Source organism: Neopelma chrysocephalum, unplaced genomic scaffold, assembly GCF_003984885.1.
Source record: "Neopelma chrysocephalum unplaced genomic scaffold, ASM398488v2 Primary Assembly neopelma1_86, whole genome shotgun sequence".
Lineage (NCBI taxonomy): Eukaryota > Metazoa > Chordata > Aves > Passeriformes > Pipridae > Neopelma > Neopelma chrysocephalum.
In genome coordinates, this window is record NW_020897748.1 from 5,900,890 (window position 1) to 5,919,838 (window position 18,949).

General features: G+C 42.2%; 1 protein-coding gene across 1 annotated transcript in view; it reads right to left on the reverse strand.

The window, feature by feature from the left end:
• LOC113971888 (neural-cadherin-like) overlaps window positions 1-18,949 on the reverse strand; it is a 55,535-nt gene that overhangs the window by 6,620 nt on the left and 29,966 nt on the right. Inside the window, exons 14-27 of the mRNA XM_027692346.1 lie at window positions 17,928-18,055; window positions 16,551-16,737; window positions 16,248-16,391; window positions 14,292-14,575; window positions 11,749-13,366; window positions 10,295-10,388; window positions 8,523-8,707; window positions 7,710-7,942; window positions 6,420-6,697; window positions 4,583-4,797; window positions 3,509-3,636; window positions 2,567-2,691; window positions 2,286-2,409; window positions 2,023-2,203 (exon numbers count right to left, since the gene is read on the reverse strand). Of these exons, the coding sequence (XP_027548147.1) occupies window positions 2,023-2,203; window positions 2,286-2,409; window positions 2,567-2,691; window positions 3,509-3,636; window positions 4,583-4,797; window positions 6,420-6,697; window positions 7,710-7,942; window positions 8,523-8,707; window positions 10,295-10,388; window positions 11,749-13,366; window positions 14,292-14,575; window positions 16,248-16,391; window positions 16,551-16,737; window positions 17,928-18,055 (3,924 nt within the window). The remainder of the gene's footprint in view (window positions 1-2,022; window positions 2,204-2,285; window positions 2,410-2,566; window positions 2,692-3,508; window positions 3,637-4,582; window positions 4,798-6,419; window positions 6,698-7,709; window positions 7,943-8,522; window positions 8,708-10,294; window positions 10,389-11,748; window positions 13,367-14,291; window positions 14,576-16,247; window positions 16,392-16,550; window positions 16,738-17,927; window positions 18,056-18,949) is intronic.

Here is an 18,949-nt window from a genome sequence, read left to right on the forward strand (position 1 = left end):
GTATTGATCTGAAGAAAAACACCAAACAAAACCCAACCCAATGAAAAAAGAGAATCAAATGCTTCTTTCAGTAGTTTAGTCCCATGGTTAAAACCCTCGATGTTAGAAAATATGCACTTTACTTCCCCTTTCAGATGGAACAAAAGAAAACCTCAGGGAGGCATAGGGGTTTTTTTAATTACAAAGAGAGATTAAGTCAGTGTTTATTATTTTAACAAAGGAAAATTCACTGAACTTAATTATTTCCTTATCTCTCTGGGGAGTCCAGGATCCAGTAGAGACTCTGATGAAGTGGCACTGCACACTTCCGTAGAAATCAAACACCACTAAACTACCCACACCCTGATGCTTTTACAGAGCAGGCACCTATTTTAATCTCATTACCTGACAGCAATCCTACATCTGCTTGTTTTGGGCACGGCTTATTAAAAAAAAACAAAAGTTTCTTTTCACCAAATAAAGAGATAGTTTAACTTAGTTACTAGAAAGGAGGAGCACTGGGTCACCAAAGCTCATCTGAGGTCAGTGTCATACAGGTAGAAATCTAAAGAGTGCCCAGCTCATCCTGTGGCATTTAGTCTGGTTCCCAGGATATGAAATATCAAATGATTGAGAGACTTAATTGCTGAACTCTCTTTTCCTTGCACCGTTTCTATTCTCTCTTTCCTTTCTTGAAGCATGTTTTCTTTTCTCCTCTAGCTTATTCCCCTCCCATTATTCTTTCTAACCCACTGTTCTCTCTTGTTCACTATCTCTGCAGCTATAGGCTACAGCTGATGAGCAGACAAGGGTTTTCTTGGGATGATCCAGTGATTCTTGTCCCCGGCTATCTGCTCCTTGCTTTGAGCATGGCTCAGCCATTCATAAAGCATCAGTTGCACACCAGCATTTTGGAGCCCAATATATTAGAAGAAGCTGGAACCAATCAAAGTTTTCCTGATACACCAGGATATGACTTACGGATTTCAAGTAAGTACTTGGTTTGTCCCACAGTAGTAAGGGGTAGAAGCCAATATAGCAGTTGGGCTTGTGAACCAGCATCCCAAGATAATGCAAAACAGAGTAAGATTTAAATATAGCCAGATATTTATAAACCAATATTATCTGTCTACAAAACATAATACAAATAGCTGAGCTGCATTAGCAGTTCTGTGGTCATTATAAACACTTTAAACAGTGAATGCTCCAGGCTTAGACCGTGCCAATTATAATTCTGGTCTTCACCCCACTGGACAGACAGAACTTCTGCTGAGTAATTTGCTGTCATGCCTTTTAAGCCTTGTGTGCCAGATGGAGAAAGAAGAGAGGGTCTGGTTGCCTGCATAGGGTATTATTGTTCCGTATACAAGAAGGAAAGGTAAATGCATTATTTCCTAAATTTTTGAACTGAGCTGAAATTTTGCACATTCTTACAATATCTCTGGGGTTTTCATTATCCACCACAGCATGCCTTTATTCTCTGATACATATTTCTTGCTGATTTTGTACAGAATAACATATTCGCTGCAGACAGCCTGATATTATGCCCCCACATGCCTTCACTGCTGTGGTCTAGGGGCGTTGCTCAACTTGCAAATGCAATTATTGCCATTTTATAGATGGAAAATTGGACCTGAAGATAACAAAAGAATTATGTCCTCAGGTTTAACAGGTTCATTAAAGTTCATTTTGTGATCAGCATGATCAGAGGAAGAAGGCACAACACAGAATGTTTCACCTTTCACCACTGAGAAATAAGATGCTGTGATGAAAAGGACAAAAACAATCTGTTTGACCACTTCCCTTCCCTGCAAAGTAAAGCAGCTCTCAACATGGCCCTCATCTGTGATGGTATCTTTATTCAACAAGAGTTTAAAGGATCTTTACATCTTTGCAGATCTAAATTATTCCAAGAGTACAGCAAGGTCTAATTACTCTACTCAGTTCAAAGTCATGGTAGCGTGACTTTGAACATTAGAGCAGTATGTTTGATGCTGTTCCCACAGATCCTCACCATGAATTTCTCCCTAGAACCTGCAGTACCTTTTTCACATGCTGGTCCAGCATATCCTGAGGAACAGTCACAGTGAAAGAAATCCCAACCACCAACACACTTGCCGTGGGTGCCACAGGAGGCCATCCCACCACTCTGACACACTTCATCTGTAAGGACACAGCCGGGAACGCTGTTCAGGGACTCTGCAGGGTGCTCTAAATCATAGACCTGGAAAAGGTCAAAGAGAACCATCACATTGGGTGCCTACAGTTAACAGCAGTAAACCCAAGAGTGATTTTTGTGGCCCTACCTTACTATCAACAATGACATTGCGTATGCAGCCAACAAATCCTCTGAAGTGCCTTTGTGAATCAGGGTAAGGCAAAGTCTTCTTAACTCCACCCAGTTGCAGGGGCTGATGGCCACTGAAGAGCCTACCCATGCTGAAGAGGAGAAAAAGAAAGAATTAGTGGCATGCAAAATACAGCAGCTTGGCTGATTTCACCACCCCACGCTGCCTTTTTCCTTAACTCTCTTGAGTAGTTACATTGCCAGGTTTTTTTGTTGGCTGTTTTGATTTTGGATTTTTACCTTTCAGATCCCACAATCTCTCCAGAGGCTTCACAGGCAGACAGATCCATTTGGGAGTTCTTAATGACAATGTCATTGTCTCTAACTGAGACATTTACACAGTGGTCAAGAATCATCTTCACTTCCTAGAAAAAGGCATTATTTAAAACAATTGTATCCAGAGACATGCATACATTTTAATGACACTTTTTTTTCACTTAGCAGATGGGAGAAGGGTAACTAGCAATTACAGTGCAGGAAACTTTATTAAAATAATAAGACACTCCACATACTAATCTGGAAGGTTTTTGCGCATTGCATATGGCTAAGGAGCCATACAAAAGAAAAGATCTGACTCTACCATAATCATGCCAAGTCATTGACACAGTAGAGGGAATATAACATTTTCTTGGAGTTTTCTGCCAAATCAGAACACAGAGAGACAATCTAGCAGAGTAGAAAGTCTGCCAGGCTCCTATCCCAGATCCTGGCATGCCCTTCAGCTTGTCTCATGGGAGAGGAACAGGGAGCCTAGCAGATGCCGTCAGCAGTGTTATATCAGCAAGATATTCCCTGTACGCTAAAGCATATCTGTCTCCTTTGTGCTACACATCTAAAGTCCCGTGGTGAGGCAGGGCTTTTCACTCAGAGAAATTAAGGATATCTCACTCAATCAGTCCAGGAAGCATTTAGCCCCTGGATTATCACAACTTTGTTGTCTAAGCAGCAGGTAGGATCATTAAACCAAAGAAATAGCCTGGCCAGTTTCATAAATGGATCAGACTTCTCCAGCCCTTGTTGTGCTTCACTGCTTCAAGACTAAGGGGACATCTGTCCCTGCTGTTTCAGAAGTGATGGAAGACTAATTGATAAAAGAGCTCTACAGAAGGGAGGAAGGATTTGGAAGGAATAACTGGGTACATGAATTAGTGCTTCCACAGGACTGCCCATATTTACACTTGCCTTTCCATCATTTATAATTTTAATATTGTGCCAGCGGCGATCTGCAACATTAACTTTTTGTGAGAGCTGCAGGAAAAGCTCACCAGAGCTGTGGCTCAGGGTCAGCGACGGGACACCACCGGAGAGCTCTGCAAAGGAAAGACTGTTATTGAATACGCATTGACCATGCTCCCACTCACACTCACTTGAAACAACTGTTGCTGTTAGATTTTAGTTGGAGAAGTTCTTTAGACAGCTTTAAAAAAATCCAGCTTTTAACAGAGTGCCACAGGTATACAAACTGGGTGTACTGGTGACCTATTCTGCATTCTCATTACAGAATCAGAGAATCACAGAATATGCTGAATTGGAAGGGACCCACAAGGATCATCAAGTCCAAACCCTGGCCCTGTGCAGGACCATCCCCAAGAGTCAAACCATGTGCCCAAGAGTGTTGTCCAAACACTTCTTGAATTCTGTCAGGCTTGATGCTGTGACCACTTCCCCAGAGGAGCCTTTTCCAGTGCCCAAACACCCTCTGGGTGAAGAACCTCTTTCTAATATCCAACCTAAACCTCCCCTGACACAACTTCAGGCCATTCCCTTGGTTCTGTCACTGGTCACCATAGAGAAGAGATCAGTGCCTGCCCCTCGTCCCCCCCTCACAAGGAAGTTGTAGACTACAATGAGGTCTCCTCTCAGTCTCCTCTTCTCCAGGCTGAACAGACCAAGTGATCTCAGCCGCTCCTCATATGGCTTTCCCTCGAGGCCCTTCACCATCCTTGTTGCCCTCCTTTGGATGCTCTCTAGTAGCTTAATATCTTTCCTATATTGTGGTGCCCAAAACTGCACACAATATTCAAGGTGAGGCTGCACCAGTGCAGAGCAGAGCGGGACAATCCCCTCCCTCGACCAGCTGGCGATGCTTTACCTGATGCCCCCCAGGATACGGTTGGCCCTCCTGGCTACCAGGGCACTGCTGACTCATATTCACAAAAAATAACTTTCTGAACCTCTTTTGAAAAATAACCTCTATGAACTAAGTAGAATTTCACCTTCACACAAACACAAATAAATATTCTGTTAGGTGCTAACCTAAAGCAAGGAAGTATTCCTGTTCTTCAGGCTGCCCTCGTGCCACTGGTCCATGGTACAACAGAAGGCCTTCGGCGACATCAGTGATAAACTCTAAGGAGATGCGGCTCTCAAAGCAAGGCTGAAGAGGAGGGAACCAGGCATAACCATGGCCTCTGAAGCTGTGTTTTGTCTGCTGGCAGTCTGGTCCATGAAAATTTGCAGCACATTTGCATCTGTTAAATAAAAAATTGAAAGCAAATATCCACCATCCAAGCAAAAGCTGCAAAGAGCTCTTCTGACAGCAGGATTCTCCACTTAAAACACAGGAGTCCATGTTGCCTAGGTCACAGCAAAGATCAGCACAAGCAAAACTTCCATCAAAAAAGGTTCCCTATTGACCTGTTCATACAAACAGAACTTAGATTTAGTTCAAAATGATAATATGTCTATGCAAGAATATTCTGTGAATAAATGATGGAGTTGTAATATACAAAGCCCACAAAAACATCTTACCTCTTCAGCATAAAAAAGAAAAAGAAATCTGCTTTTCACTAGGCCTAGTTATCAGCTTGTTTGAAGACTTAATGATGCAAAGGGAAAGCAAAGAAATCATGGAATATCAAGTTGAAAGGGCCTCAAGTATCATCTAGTCCAACCTTTCTTGGCAAAAGAATGATCTAGACAAGATGACCCAGCACTCTGACAGCCAAATCTCAAAAGTGTGCAATGTTGGGAAAACCACCACTTCCCTGGAGAGATTATTCCAATGGCTGATTATTCTTATTGTGAAAAATTTTCTGCTTGTGTCCAATCAGAGTCTCTCCAGGAAGGGTGTGGAAGCTAATATCACCCAGAAAAAGCGAGAAGAGGTCTGACATCTTCACTCTTATTGAAAGCTACTTGCTAGTTTATTTCCTTTACACTATCAAAAACAGATGCTTGGGGTTCTTTCTTTGATACTCTGTGGATTCTGTAGAAAAGAGAAGCCACAGCATAGCACGGCAATAACAAAACCTGTAAGTGGGAAAGCAAAGGAACAACAGAAATGGGCAGGAGGACAGGGAGGAAGATCAGCTGATCTCCTATTTCTTAGTTTCTGCTTCCCATAGGTTGCTCGTACCTACTGAGAGCAGAATGACAGGGGTAGGATGCAGGAGAAGATCACTCACAAAACTGAAGCAAAAAAAACTTCAGAGTTGAGCAAGTGATGGGTGGCAGAGCCTACCACGGGTTTCTGGGTAGCAAAATTTCCATAGTTGATTACATCTGAGCAGCAGTATCAGACTCAGAACTTTAGAATGACAAGGGCTTCTTCAGCTTCGGTCTGAGTCCTGTCATCCCTATCAAGGGTGCTCTGAAGAGGCTGGTCAGCATTTCTGCTTTCCTGGGTTGGGATGATCATTTTTAAGCAAACATGCTTAAGGCTGACTTCTGGAAGGGTTCTAGGCTCATCATTTTTTTCATCTTTATCCTATATTATCTATGAGATCTATTTTTTGGAAGAAAAAATGAGGCAAGAAATGTGGAGAAGAGGTTATTAAGTGGCAAAAGAGATGTGATTAAAACGTTGAAGAGCATTAAAGTAGGCTGGACAAAATGAGAGCATTTTGCAGGGTGGCATTAATGAACTGGTGCAGCCTGGAAACTTCCCAAGGTTTTCCTGGAGACTAGGATGAACCTAAGTACACATCTGAAAGTAGAGATTCTTTTGCAAGACCTGTGCATGAAGTATAACAAAACTCATATCTGCTACAATGAGAAGACACACAATGATGCTTCTGGAAGCTTCCACTCATCCTCCTTACAGATTGAACTAGATGCATTTTGTTTGCACACCAGACAAAGCTTTACCAACCTGTAGCCCAAATCAGTGTCCATGCATGTGCCACCGTTGAGACAAGGGTTTGTCTGGTATGTGGAGCAGGAAAGATGAGGACTCTCCCGAGCTGCACAGCCACACACAGCATGACTCAGGACTGTCACAGACACCAGTGAAACACTTGCAGTTGTGGTTACGGTTGGTACATGTTTCTGTTCATGCTTACTGCTGCATCCGCTGCTGTGAGTACAGTTTGCAGTCACACATTCATCAATGCCAATCTGGGTGATATTTATATCCAAGATGCTTTCCAGCTGTAGAGAACAATTAGTTGCATTCATCTCACTTTTCCACAGAGAGAAAACTCACTAATGACAGCAACGAAAAGCAGAAGTCTTATTTATTTTCAAAACTGGTTGCTGTGCCACTTCCTTCCAATCTCACCCTATCCAGCCAAAGGCAGCTCAATCTGGCATCTGTTAAGGTCAAAGCCAAGGTGTAAGTCAATTACAGCATGAGTATGCACTTAGGGGGCAAAAATACTGTCATATTCATTAGAGACCAAGTGGATAAATTTCAGTCACTGATGGTTCTGATGGATTATTTACATAGCATCTGAGTTGCATTTTTTATTTGAACTTCTACCTTAAAGATACTGGGAGAGTGGAAAGGCATTGGACAATGAAGAGATATCTTGTCTGGCAAGAGTGAGTTGGTACAGAAGCATTGATTCTAAAGTTATTTCTAATTTCAGCCTCTGTGTACCAACAGATACAATTCCAACAGAGCGAGTCATTTAACTCTTATCATGCTTTTTTTTTTTGCAAGAGGGGCAGGAACTTTACTAAATTGTCAACACACATTTCCAACCTGGTTTTCCACCGGAGAATGCCTCTTTTATTGCTTTGCCCTCTTAGCTTAGAAAGTTGAAACTTCTGACTGGTTTGTGAGTCTCAACTACAAAACATTTCTATGTAGAGGACAAAAAACTGAAACATTAGGACACTGTGTAGAAAGGCAACACCCAAAAACATCCTTTATACAGAATTTTACAGTCTTTTCAATAGGAAAAACATGTTCACAATCCTAAAAGCTCGTTGTGGTTGGGTGACTTTATATGTGTTTATAGGCTGGCTTTGAAAACATTCACATTTCAAACTTTTAGTATGATGCTAGAGGATTGATTGACTTTACTGATTAAAATGATCTATTTTTCTCATACATTACTCAGTCATTCTAAATGTGCATATTCACTAGGCAACGTGCATTATCTGAATAGACACAACGAGAAGATGCTGTGGTTTCATATACAGGATGGATACTTACCCATGTTCTGGAGGCTGCTACATTGCCATTGAGTTTTTCTGCTTTATAATAAGGAGGACCATAAACAGCAAACCAAACATCAATCCCTGGGGTTGGACTTGGACTATTTAATACACTGAAAATGTGAACATTTTCCAATTGGACTGATATAATTTCTGAAAGCAGCTTCCTCATCTGGTAGTATTTACTCTGTTTTTCAGGGGATTGGGATATGAACTCCTCTGGTGTGATACCTGTAATAGAAGTTGAAAACCTGAAATACATGTATCTTGCAAGTGCTGTAGCAATGGAAGAGAGGAGCACCACAGAATGTCGCAAAAAATGGACTCAACTGCATATTCAGGAGTACTTGCATTGTTAGGCTCTGAAATTTTCCATACTGGCTTCTGCTAAGGATGTATGTTCTGAAACTTTTTTGATTTATATTACTTTCTTTTTTAAATAATTTTTTTTTAAATCAGAAACATGTTTAAGAAGATTTTGCTTTTCCACAAAGGTTGAAACAATTTGTTGTATTTCAGGCAGAGACTTGTTCAAACAGTTTTTCTTCTGAAATATGAATTGCTGTTTTGTTAAAAGTTGGTGTAGAAATCAGACAAACTTTTTCTTGCTGTCTTTTTTCTCCATAGATTCTCCTACCCATGCAGCATCAGACAACCATGCAAATAAACATGTATTTTCAAACCCTTACCTAGAAAACTATTAACTCTCATTCCATGTCTAGGAGCATTAGAATTCTAAGTATCACAGCAGTAAAATTAAAAAAGTAGATTTCAGTACTATGATCTTACCGTACTTGATCACATTCCTTACCTTTTATTCGTACGGAACCAGCATTATGGAGGGCATCATCTTTGATTTCCTTCACTATAACCTTTACAGTTGAGATAACATCTGGCCAGACGCCATCAATGACTCTAACTCTTATGTTGTATGTTCCTGGTGGGGTTCCTTCTTTAATAGTCAGCAAACCTGAGTTATCATTAAGGATAAAGTACCTGTAATAAGAGTTAAGCCAAGGAACAAGCTATGAGAAGTTCAAAAGCTAGGTACTAATTATCATCACTGATGGTTTTTTCTGATTCAACAAGGCCAAGTGTTGAACAAGGGCCTTGTTCAACAAGACCAAGGCCCTGCACTTTGGTCGTAACAACCCCATGCAGTGCTACAGGCTGGGCACAGAGTGGCTGGAGAGCAGCCAGGCAGAGAGGGACCTGGGAGTTTGGATTGACAGGAAGCTGAACATGAGCCAGCAATGTGCCCAGGTGGCCAAGAAGGTCAATGGCATCCTAGCCTGTATCAGGAATAGTGTGGCCAGCAGGACCAGGGCAGTGATTCTTCCCCTGAACTCAGTGCTGGTGAGGCCACACCTGGAGTACTGTGTCCAGTTCTGGGCCCCTCGTTTAGGAAGGATATTGAGGTGCTGGAGCAGCTCCAGAGAAGAGCAACAAGGCTGGTGAAGGGACTTGAGTGCAAGTCCTATGAGGAGAGGCTCAGGGAGCTGGGGTTGTTTAGCCTGGAGAAGAGGAGGCTCAGGGGAGACCTCATCACTCTCTACAACTACCTGAAAAAAGGTTGTAGCCAGGTGGGGGTCGGTCTCTTCTCCCAGGCAACTATCAGTGGGACAAGAGGGCATCGTCTTAAGCTCTGCCAGGGGAGGTTTAGGTTGGATATTAGGGAGAAATTTTTTACAGAGAGAGTAATTAGACATTGGAATGGACTGCCTAGGGAGGTGGTGGATTCTCCATCCCTGGAGGTTTTTAAGATGAGACTGGATGTGGCACTTAGTGCCATGGTCTAGTAACCACAGTGGTGTTGGATCAAGGGTTGGACTTGATGATCTCAGAGGTCTTTTCCAACTCGGCTGATTCTGTGAGTCTATGATTCTATGATTGTATGACTAGAGAAAGCAGATGTATTCCCTCATGAAGGGACACAGCACATAAGAACTTTTTTGCATTGCTTCCTGTTGGCTCCTAGTAACTCTTCACTAATATATCATGAAGGTTTCTTTCTGCTGCTATGCTGTATTAACTGTGTAGGAAGACTAAGGCTGCAATAGCCATAACTTTGGAAACAGTGCAAAAGCCTAGTGTAGATACACTCATTGAGAATGACACCTCTGTTGAAACCTCTGAATGGCACATGCACCTCTCAGCCCTAGATGCAATCCAGGCACTCCCGTGTGTGTGCATCCAATAAAAATAAGGTCTTAAAACCAGTGGTGACATGGAAACACCAGCTCTCCAGGAGCTTGGATGAAGGAATCTGGAAGTTAATAGGTATTTTTTCTGTAGTGGCTCACTGATACAGATTATGGGTATTACTGAACAGGAATTTAGAACAGTGTTCTGGCCCATCAGGCAACGGGAAGCAGGCTGGTTTGACACGCAGCATTATTTATTACAGCCTCACATTCATAAGGGCTTTTGGAGACCTACATACAGAAGTGTCTAACCAAGAAAATGCTTTTGCACTTCTGATGTTTTAAAAAAAGGCAGTGTAAATACTTGTTATGATATGGGGGTGAGGGGTTGGGGGTGGGGCAAGCTTTCTAAGCAACTCCCATTTTTCTCTCCAAATACCTTGATGTTTTCCCTTCAAATTGGTAGATTTTGTGATCCCAGTCATCAGCGTCAGGGGCACGGACCTGGCCCAGTACAGTTGTGGGGAGAATACCTAAAATGACACAGCATGTAAGTGTCGCAGTCAGACTTCTCACATGTACACAAACAGGTTGGTCATTTAAGTTTTACTTTAGACTGAAGTCTAAGACCTCTACAAAAATATCTGTGATAGTCCCCAAAGATATGTGCCAGTTTGCAAATGCCACATGGTGCCCTGCTTATTGAATGTTTGCTGTACAGCTTCATAGATTTAATTCTACAAGTGGCTGCAATGAAAAGCAATAGGAAAGAAAAAAGAAAATCCACATCTAAGAATTTTCATTGTTTTATCTGCAGTATCCAACCAACTTACAAAGTGTTTTAGACAGAGATTGGTGTTCAGCAGGATAAAGAACCAAAATGCAGACTGAGTTATAAAGGGCAAAAAACAATGGCAATTTGGAGGAAATTACAGCAAGACAGAGAGGATGTCCAAAACACAGCAATCAGGCTTATTTTGAGTAGATGGTGAGACTTTGGGATGAGATGGAAAGCAGCATGTATTCTGCTGGTTTTGCATCCTCTCAGCAAAGCTCACAAATTGTTATATCTGGATTTACAAAATCTATTTCTAAGGAAAGGTCAAAAACATCCACTCGGAAGCTTCTAGTGTGTCCACAATAGATAATCTATTTAATGTGCTATCAAACCACAGGATACACAGCAGACTAGAAGAGGAAGGAATGACCTGAACCAACATGGATGCAAGCATCCCAAAATCTTTTTACCTGTGTGGTTTATTTTGCTCTTGGGCTTATTATGTGGGCACACTGGCTCACAAGAAAACTTCTAACTAATTGCCAGAGCAAGAAGGGAAAGATGCTTCTCTCACACTGCCTGCAGCCAGCATTCACAGAAAATTCCACCATAACAGCATTTGTCAGCTGAAGACTTAAGATGAATGTCTCAGGCAGTTTACATGTGCGTTCAGCTTAAGTGTATTCACTAAAACTCAGTTCAGTCTGCAGGAGGAAAAAGGCTTAAGGAGGAGAAAGAAGGTTCTCAGCATTCACACTCATCTGTTTTCAGCAATATTATGAACTTTGGTCATTTTTTTCCCCTGAAAAGTTAATGCTGCCAGAAAACTGCACCTGAAACCCAGAGATCATTACTCAAGTCTGATAGAAACATGTAAAGAATAGCAGCCAGTTACGCTCTTCCTTCAAGGCTGGCTTGGTTTCTTCCACATCACGTGGCCCAGAGTCCTACTCTACACACCTACTGCTCTCTGTTGGGCTTTAAGCAAACTTCAGTAGCATCTCTACTAAGATCTTAGCTTATGTGGAACAGGACAGAGTCCTGTGGTGAAACTCACAGCTGCCTCTTTTGACCTTACTGTCACACTTGAAAGCAAACATCAGGGAGTGATTTACCATCATAGCTGTAAATGAGACATTCCATGTGGCCAGCAGAGTGCGGGTGGTCATTTTGGTCCCCAATATTCACAGTCAGTGTGTTGGTGGAGCTCATTGGTGGGATCCCGCTGTCTGTGATCAGGATGGGCAGGTAAAATGCCTTGTGCACTTCCCTGTCAAAGGTATGCAGTGCAGTGAGCAGTGCACTTCCATTGTGGAAGTCCTGCAAGTTGAAGTTAGTCAGACTCTCGAAATCGCCAAGAAGGCGAAAGGAGAAAGGTGCTCCGTTCGCAGCAGTGTCTCGGTCCTTTGCATACAGCAGCGTGGAGGTCTCGTTCATTTGGACAACCTGTGGAGAAGCTGTGTTTTCCCAGACCACTGGGTTATAATGAGCCTCAAACTCTGGCCCATTGTCATTTACATCCTGCAGAGTCACTAAAACAGTGGCACTGCCAGTCAGAGGGGGCTGCCCCATATCAGTGGCAATGACAATGAGTTGGTACTGTGTCACCGTCTCATGATCCAGAAGCCCTGCAACCATCAGCCACCCATCATTAGCCAAAGAGAATTGGCCACCTGGGTCAGACTTGTGTAGCAGGTGGAAAGAAAACCTTCCGTTCAGGCCAGAATCCAAGTCAACAGCAGAAACCTGAACAACTTTGGTGCCAACCGGCACGTCTTCCCCCAGTGCAGCCACTTCATAGAACTGGGGGTAGAAGACAGGAGCATGGTCATTTGAATCCTCCACATAGATCACGCAGTAAGCAATGCTGAAGAAATTCATGTCCTCTGCTTTCACAGTCAAATTGAATACCCTCTCATGAGGCTTCTCAAAGTCAACCTGTTTTCGCAGCCGGATAAACCCACAGTTGTTGACTTCATCTGTCTCAATGGAGAACTTGTGGTCATTGTCCCCATCAAGGATGCTGAATGTCACCATGGCATTTTCTCCTTCGTCTCTGTCCACAGCAGACACCACCGCCACTTCAGTGTTAATACTCGCATTCTCAGAGACAAAGGCTGTGTAAATCCTTTGCAGGAAGACTGGAGCATGATCATTTACATCAGTCACCAAAATAGTGGCAGTACCTGTCCCAGTGAGCCCTCCTCCATCTCTGGCCTCAACCACTATAAGGTACTTGTCTTCCTTCTCCCGGTTCAGGGACCCAAGCACAGTACAGATCGTGCCACTGACTGAGTCAATTGAGAACAAGTCCAGATTAATTTCATTTTTGACGTTCTGAATGATACTGTATGTTAGCACAGCATTCATACCAGCCTTTGGGTCATCGAGATCCACTGCTGTCATTTCCATGACAGGACTGTCAGCCGGTGCATCCTCAGGGACGTGGCCTGTGAAACAGCCATCCAACACACAGAGGAAAAGGGGTGCATTGTCGTTCACGTCCCTCACTTCTATGATCACATCTGCAAAGCCAGTCAGTCCTTCTCCACTCTCATCTGTTGCAAGAACAAGAAAGCGCCACGTTGATCTCTTCTCACGGTCTAACCTTTTATTTGCGCTGATCTCCCCTGTGTTCTCATTGATGCTGAATTCACTACTGGCCCCCTGCCCATGCAAGGAATAGTTAATGGCATTTTGATCTGCTGCTTGGTCGGAGTCTGTTGCAGAAACCTGGAACAAGCCACAGCAGGGAAGTGTTTATGTAAAAGAAAAGAGGAAATCACTGTTCTCTTATTGATGGCAGCTGGTATTGTGCTGGCTAAATAAATACCATGCGTTTTAACAGCAAGCATCTATTGGTTTGCATCATTCAAGTACTCTTTCAATAAACATCATACACATCTAGAGAAACAAAAAGATGACATTTAGACAGATTAATATATTCTATTTCCCAGTATATTTTGGAAAGAGGAAATAACTGTAGGAAGAATCAAGTGGAAATAATAGCAGATCTGCTGAGCAAATGTTTCCTGTGAAACTCTTTGGATCTGTAACACAAAGACAAGCAGGGGCTGTTTCTCTCTGAGCAAACAGAAGGCTATGAAAACAGGCCGTACATCCAAGCTGATGAGCAGCATAGGCCAGAGAGAACTCCCAGCCCCTGATTTGCATCCAGGGATTGTTTGTGACAATGCTAGTTGGGCCAACCAGGAATTGCTCTAACAGCAAAACAACGAAAATGATTGAGTTGGAGTCAAAAACCAATCCCTGGTAATGTTTATTTGGTAGTATGCATTACATGCAGGAGGTACATGTGACAATCTTGCTATGGTTATACAGTCACTCAAAATATGCCAACTCTGTCTGTAAAGGAAAGCCATCACATTTTTCAACATTTAGAATCACAGAATTTTAGAATTAGGTTAGAACAGACCCTTAAAATCATCAAATCCAACTGTTATTTATCTTGATCAAGACAGCAAATCCACCACGCAAATTCTTTATTCTGTTCTTTACAGAAAGTTGCTAGCTAAGTCCTAATATCAGGTAGGCTTCACCTACCCTAAAGAAACCATCTTTTTTGTTTTGTATGAATGGATGGGATTGAGCTGAACACAAAGTCAGGTTTTGCCCTGCTTTGTGCAAACTGCTTTACCTTTAGGACAAGTACAGGCAGATCTGTGAGCTCCTCCAAGACACCACCCTGGTACTCATTCTGAGTGAAGACTGGTGCTTCGTCATTCTTATTGACAACATTGATGATGATAAGAGTGTGGTTTTCCCATTTTCCATCAGAAGCTACAAGCCTGAGCTCATAATGTTGTTCTTGTTCATAATCCAGAGGCTGAGCAATGAAGACAGTTCCAATCTCAGGTTCCACATCAAAAACTCCTTTCAGATTTCCTGATGTGATCTGATACCTTAGTTTGGCATTTGCACCTACAAGAGAAAGAAACAATTGCTGCCTGTTCTCCCTATGAATGCTCAATCCAGCTATGCACAGTGGACACGTATCCAAGAGCAACCTTATTTGCCTGGACTGTTATAGCGTGTGTGAGATAAAACAGACACAGCCACAAACAGAATGATATGTGCATGTAATTTGAAGGGTTTGTGTATGGTAGATTGTGGGTTAGGTCTGCATTTGTATATATTTGCAGATGTGGACAAGCATCTGTTGATTGATAATGAAGAAATTGTATACCTCTAATTTGTTGTTCATTCATTTGCCAATAACAAAAAAGTAACATACTATTAAAATACTAGAAGCTACTTTTACTCAATGTTTCCTAAGCTTCATTTCAAACTCCAATATTCCTTAAATTTTTTTTAAACCACTGGGTGGTGCTAAAATATAACAGAAGTCCTCTGTTTTGAGCAAGAATTCATCTCAGAAGAACATTCCACCTGTACAACAGCAGCTGTTTGATTGTTGCAAAACTTTTAGGAACAACAACAAATCGTTTAGTGCTTTCTGTTTACTTATTTGAAAAGGTAAAAAATACATGACATTGCATTCCAGTATAGAAAGTCATTTCCCAAATTAAGTAGGCAAACTGCTAGGAGTAGAAAGAACATTCAGCATTTCAAGTTATAGTCAGCTGTAGATGAGAAGACTAGAGCAACCAACATGTACGGTAAGAAAGTGAAAAGGCTGTGCTCAACATTACTGCTTGGAAGAGCTTGGCTGCCTTTGAAGCAAGAGTTTGAGCATCACTTCTGCTCACTTTTGTCAAATTCTCCCAAATGCAGCAGCTGGTTTCAAATGGCCTCTTAACATCTCCCTTGTGGGCACTAAGAGGCACGGGCATTACAGCACTGCCAGTGGAAGGAATGATCAGCTCCCATCTCCTCCCAGGAACATGTTTCTCTGGTTCTCATTTGGACTCTGTCATCAGCTTGCCTTCTTTTTTTCAATGAGTTTGCTTTTCTTGAGCAAATTTTACTGGCCCAGCTCATGAAAGTAGCAAAAATGCCACAGCAGAAGCAAAGTCAGGGACTGACTGATGGTATATGCTGTTGGACTGGCTCAGCCTGTCTGTAGGGGCAGTTTCAAACCATCATAGCCAATGTCAGTGTGAGCCCAAACAGAAAGTCTGGCTTTCCCTTCCTTCCTGACTTCATTTCTGACCATGTCATCCCAGATTATCCATTGTTTGTCAGATTCTTCCACAAGCATATTTAACTAATTCACCATATTCACTAAATCATCAAAAAAGCGCACAGGTCTGGTTTTCTTACAATGATAGTAAGTAAAATTGACTCCCAGAAAGATCTAGAAAACACAGGGTTTGGCAAAAAGCAAGCACATGCTCAGGAGTGATTTTTTATGTTACCTATTATGACGTTACAGCAGCGTTGTGATTCCAGGTGATTTCATTCTCTCCCACACAGATTGCCAGCTAGCTTAACCTTTGCAGTGAAAACCTGAGCACCTAATAGAAGAAAATGCTCACATGTGCCCAGAACTTCTCTCCTCACTTTTAAAAATGCTTGAAATCTGTAATCATCTCCTGGATGCAGAGATGTGTTCGCCCATGAAGGAGCTAGCCCTACACACAGCACAAATTAACGCTAAAGGGACTTGAAAAGATATGCAAGGTCCACTCACCCTCATCTTCATCATCTGCTATTGCTGTCACAACAGGACTTCCAACATCCCTGTCCTCATCTACGCTGACCTCATACACTGATCGAGGAAATGCCGGAGCGTTGTCATTCACATCACTGACAAAAATCCTTACGTAGGCTGTGTCTAAGAAGGAGATGCAAGAGGAACATGCAGACTAGAAATGGCAGAGGTGGAATACCTTGTGTTATTCCAGACAACTCACATACCCCCCAAGTCTATAAAAGTTAAAGAACTCAATCTCTGATATCTTTTAACCAATATAGAATTCCTTACTAGTTTTACCTGTGTTGGGCTGCCCATGAACACCAGGTCTAGCAGATTCTGAAGAGTCTTGAGACTGAACTTCAATCAAGTAAGAGGCTCTTTTCTCTCTGTCAAAAGATGCACGGGTAGAAATAATTCCTGTCTCAGGTTCTATGGTGAAGAACTGGTAATCCTCATTAGAATCTTTCAATATTAAGTAGTGAACCTAAAAAGGAAATAGTTAAAAGAAGTTAACATTTTCGATTTTCATTTGTATGTTCAAGTGCTGTGACCTGCCCTTCCTCAGCAGCCTTCTGGGTCTGTCTGCAAAGTAGCAACACTCTCAGGAAGGACAGATCATGTGAATATGATTTTCTAAGTCTTTTGCTCATTTTTATATAAAAACTCCAGAACTTTCAGACAGAAGAACACCTGAACAGGTGATGTCAAGGGCCATCAAGCCCAGTATCCAACCTCCAACAGGGGACAGTAGGAGCAGTTAAGAAAGACCATGAGTAATAGGGAACAAAATGTATGGAATGACATCTTCCCTGGTGTCTCCTCAGCTTCTAGCAATCCACTGTGGTTTTGATCTCAAAAAAAAAAAAAATTGGAGCTAACTGATCATATGGATCCTGTTCAACAGGACTGAATAAATGAAAACTTCTACTGATGAAAGTTATCCACATTTTTGCCTTTAATAAAATTTGCTCTCTGAAAAGAAAGACATTTCCATCCCCACCCCTGGGTCATGCCCAGAGCACCACCAGGCAGTTCTACTACAGGTTGCTCTTCAGAAGTTGCAAAATGACAGTTCCAGAACAGCAGATCTCCACTAGCCAGAGTTTCTTCACAGAAGAGCTAGTAACATTTTTGGAAATGGTTCAGGAAAATACACAGAAAATGAGAAAATTCTTTCAGAATTCTGCTTTTTCCTAGGGTTGGGTCATTATGACAATAATGGTCAAATGTTGGTTTGACCAACCATTTGACCAATGATGGTGAAATAAAATGCTTTTTAATTGGCCATATTTAAATGGCAGTGAATAACTGACAACAATCACTGACAATCAATTAAAAAATAAGCTGAAGAGGCAAGAGTTTGGAAACATGGCCTGCAGCCACATCCACTTGTCTTGTCACAGGAGCAGCCCTGCAAATCATGTAGCAGTGCTTTGTCATGGTTGCTGGATCAGGATTAGATGCTATGATGCAGGATCTGAAGACAGTGAACAGCATCTTCTCTGCCTGCCTCCCAAATTATGCACATCAGGCACGTGCTAGACAAATGCCTGACAAGTGCTGTAAGAAGTGTTGGTGGCTCATTACCCTGTCATCTGCTGGCTACACATTCTCACTAATTACAATACTAAAACTTGACTATTGGGAGGAAAAGAATTGGATGTAAGGTCAAACCTCTCCATGTAGGCCAGAATCCAAGTCCGTGGCTAACACCTGAACCACTGATGTGCCAACATCAGCTCCTTCTGGAACAGACACCTCATAGTTAGAAGACATGAAGAATGGAACGTTATCATTGACATCTGCAAAAGGAGGTGATGAAGATCATGATAAGAAAATATCTGAAGACTTTGTTTTACTGTGCTGATTATTTTCCTCCTACAGTTGCATTTTACTTGGAGAAAGAACTCACATTGTTCATAGTAAGAAGCAATCCTACTTTGGGTCTTCCCATTCTTGTGGTAGCTGACAGGAGGCATTTTTAAAGACATTGAGCAGCTTCTGGGAGATAGTGGTCTAATCTCAGCTAAGATACTAGCTAAGGATTTGACCCGCAATATTCTTACACTAAGTCCATGAATGCCAGGACCAGGACCAGTCTGTAAAGAGCTGGTTATCTACAGCAGTAGGTAATTTCAGTATTTTAATAAGATTAACATGCAATGAAAATTAAAATTGCAGACTCTATAGAGTAGTCAAAGAATGTGTTTCCTGGCCTTTGCAGGGCGGTATAGCCAGTGTTATGTTAGGCTATAGGACCTAATGATTATTTAGGGTGCAATTGCACATTAGCCTCCCCTCATCTAACTACTGGCCAACATCCAAAGGAAGCATGCTGATCTTTCCACTCCTGTCATCCTGCTCTAAGCCATGGGATCCCCATTCCCACGAACTGGATCATGTGGCACTGTTGACAGTGCTCATTTGGTTGCTCTGAGTGAGACTGAATTTCTTAAGAGAAGAGGCTAGCTGTGACCTGACCCACTCTGCAGCTCTGTGATCATCAGATCCAATGCAAGGGATGTGGTGAAATTATGCAGGTGAGGGAAAGGACAGGCTGATCTGATAGTGGCGACCTGCAGTCAGGTCAGATTACACACAAGGCAAAACCATGTTAAGCTCACATCAGTGCTGGTCTTGCTTGTCTTCCTTGCATGACCCCTGTGGAGACCCAAACTGGAAAAGGCATGCCCAGT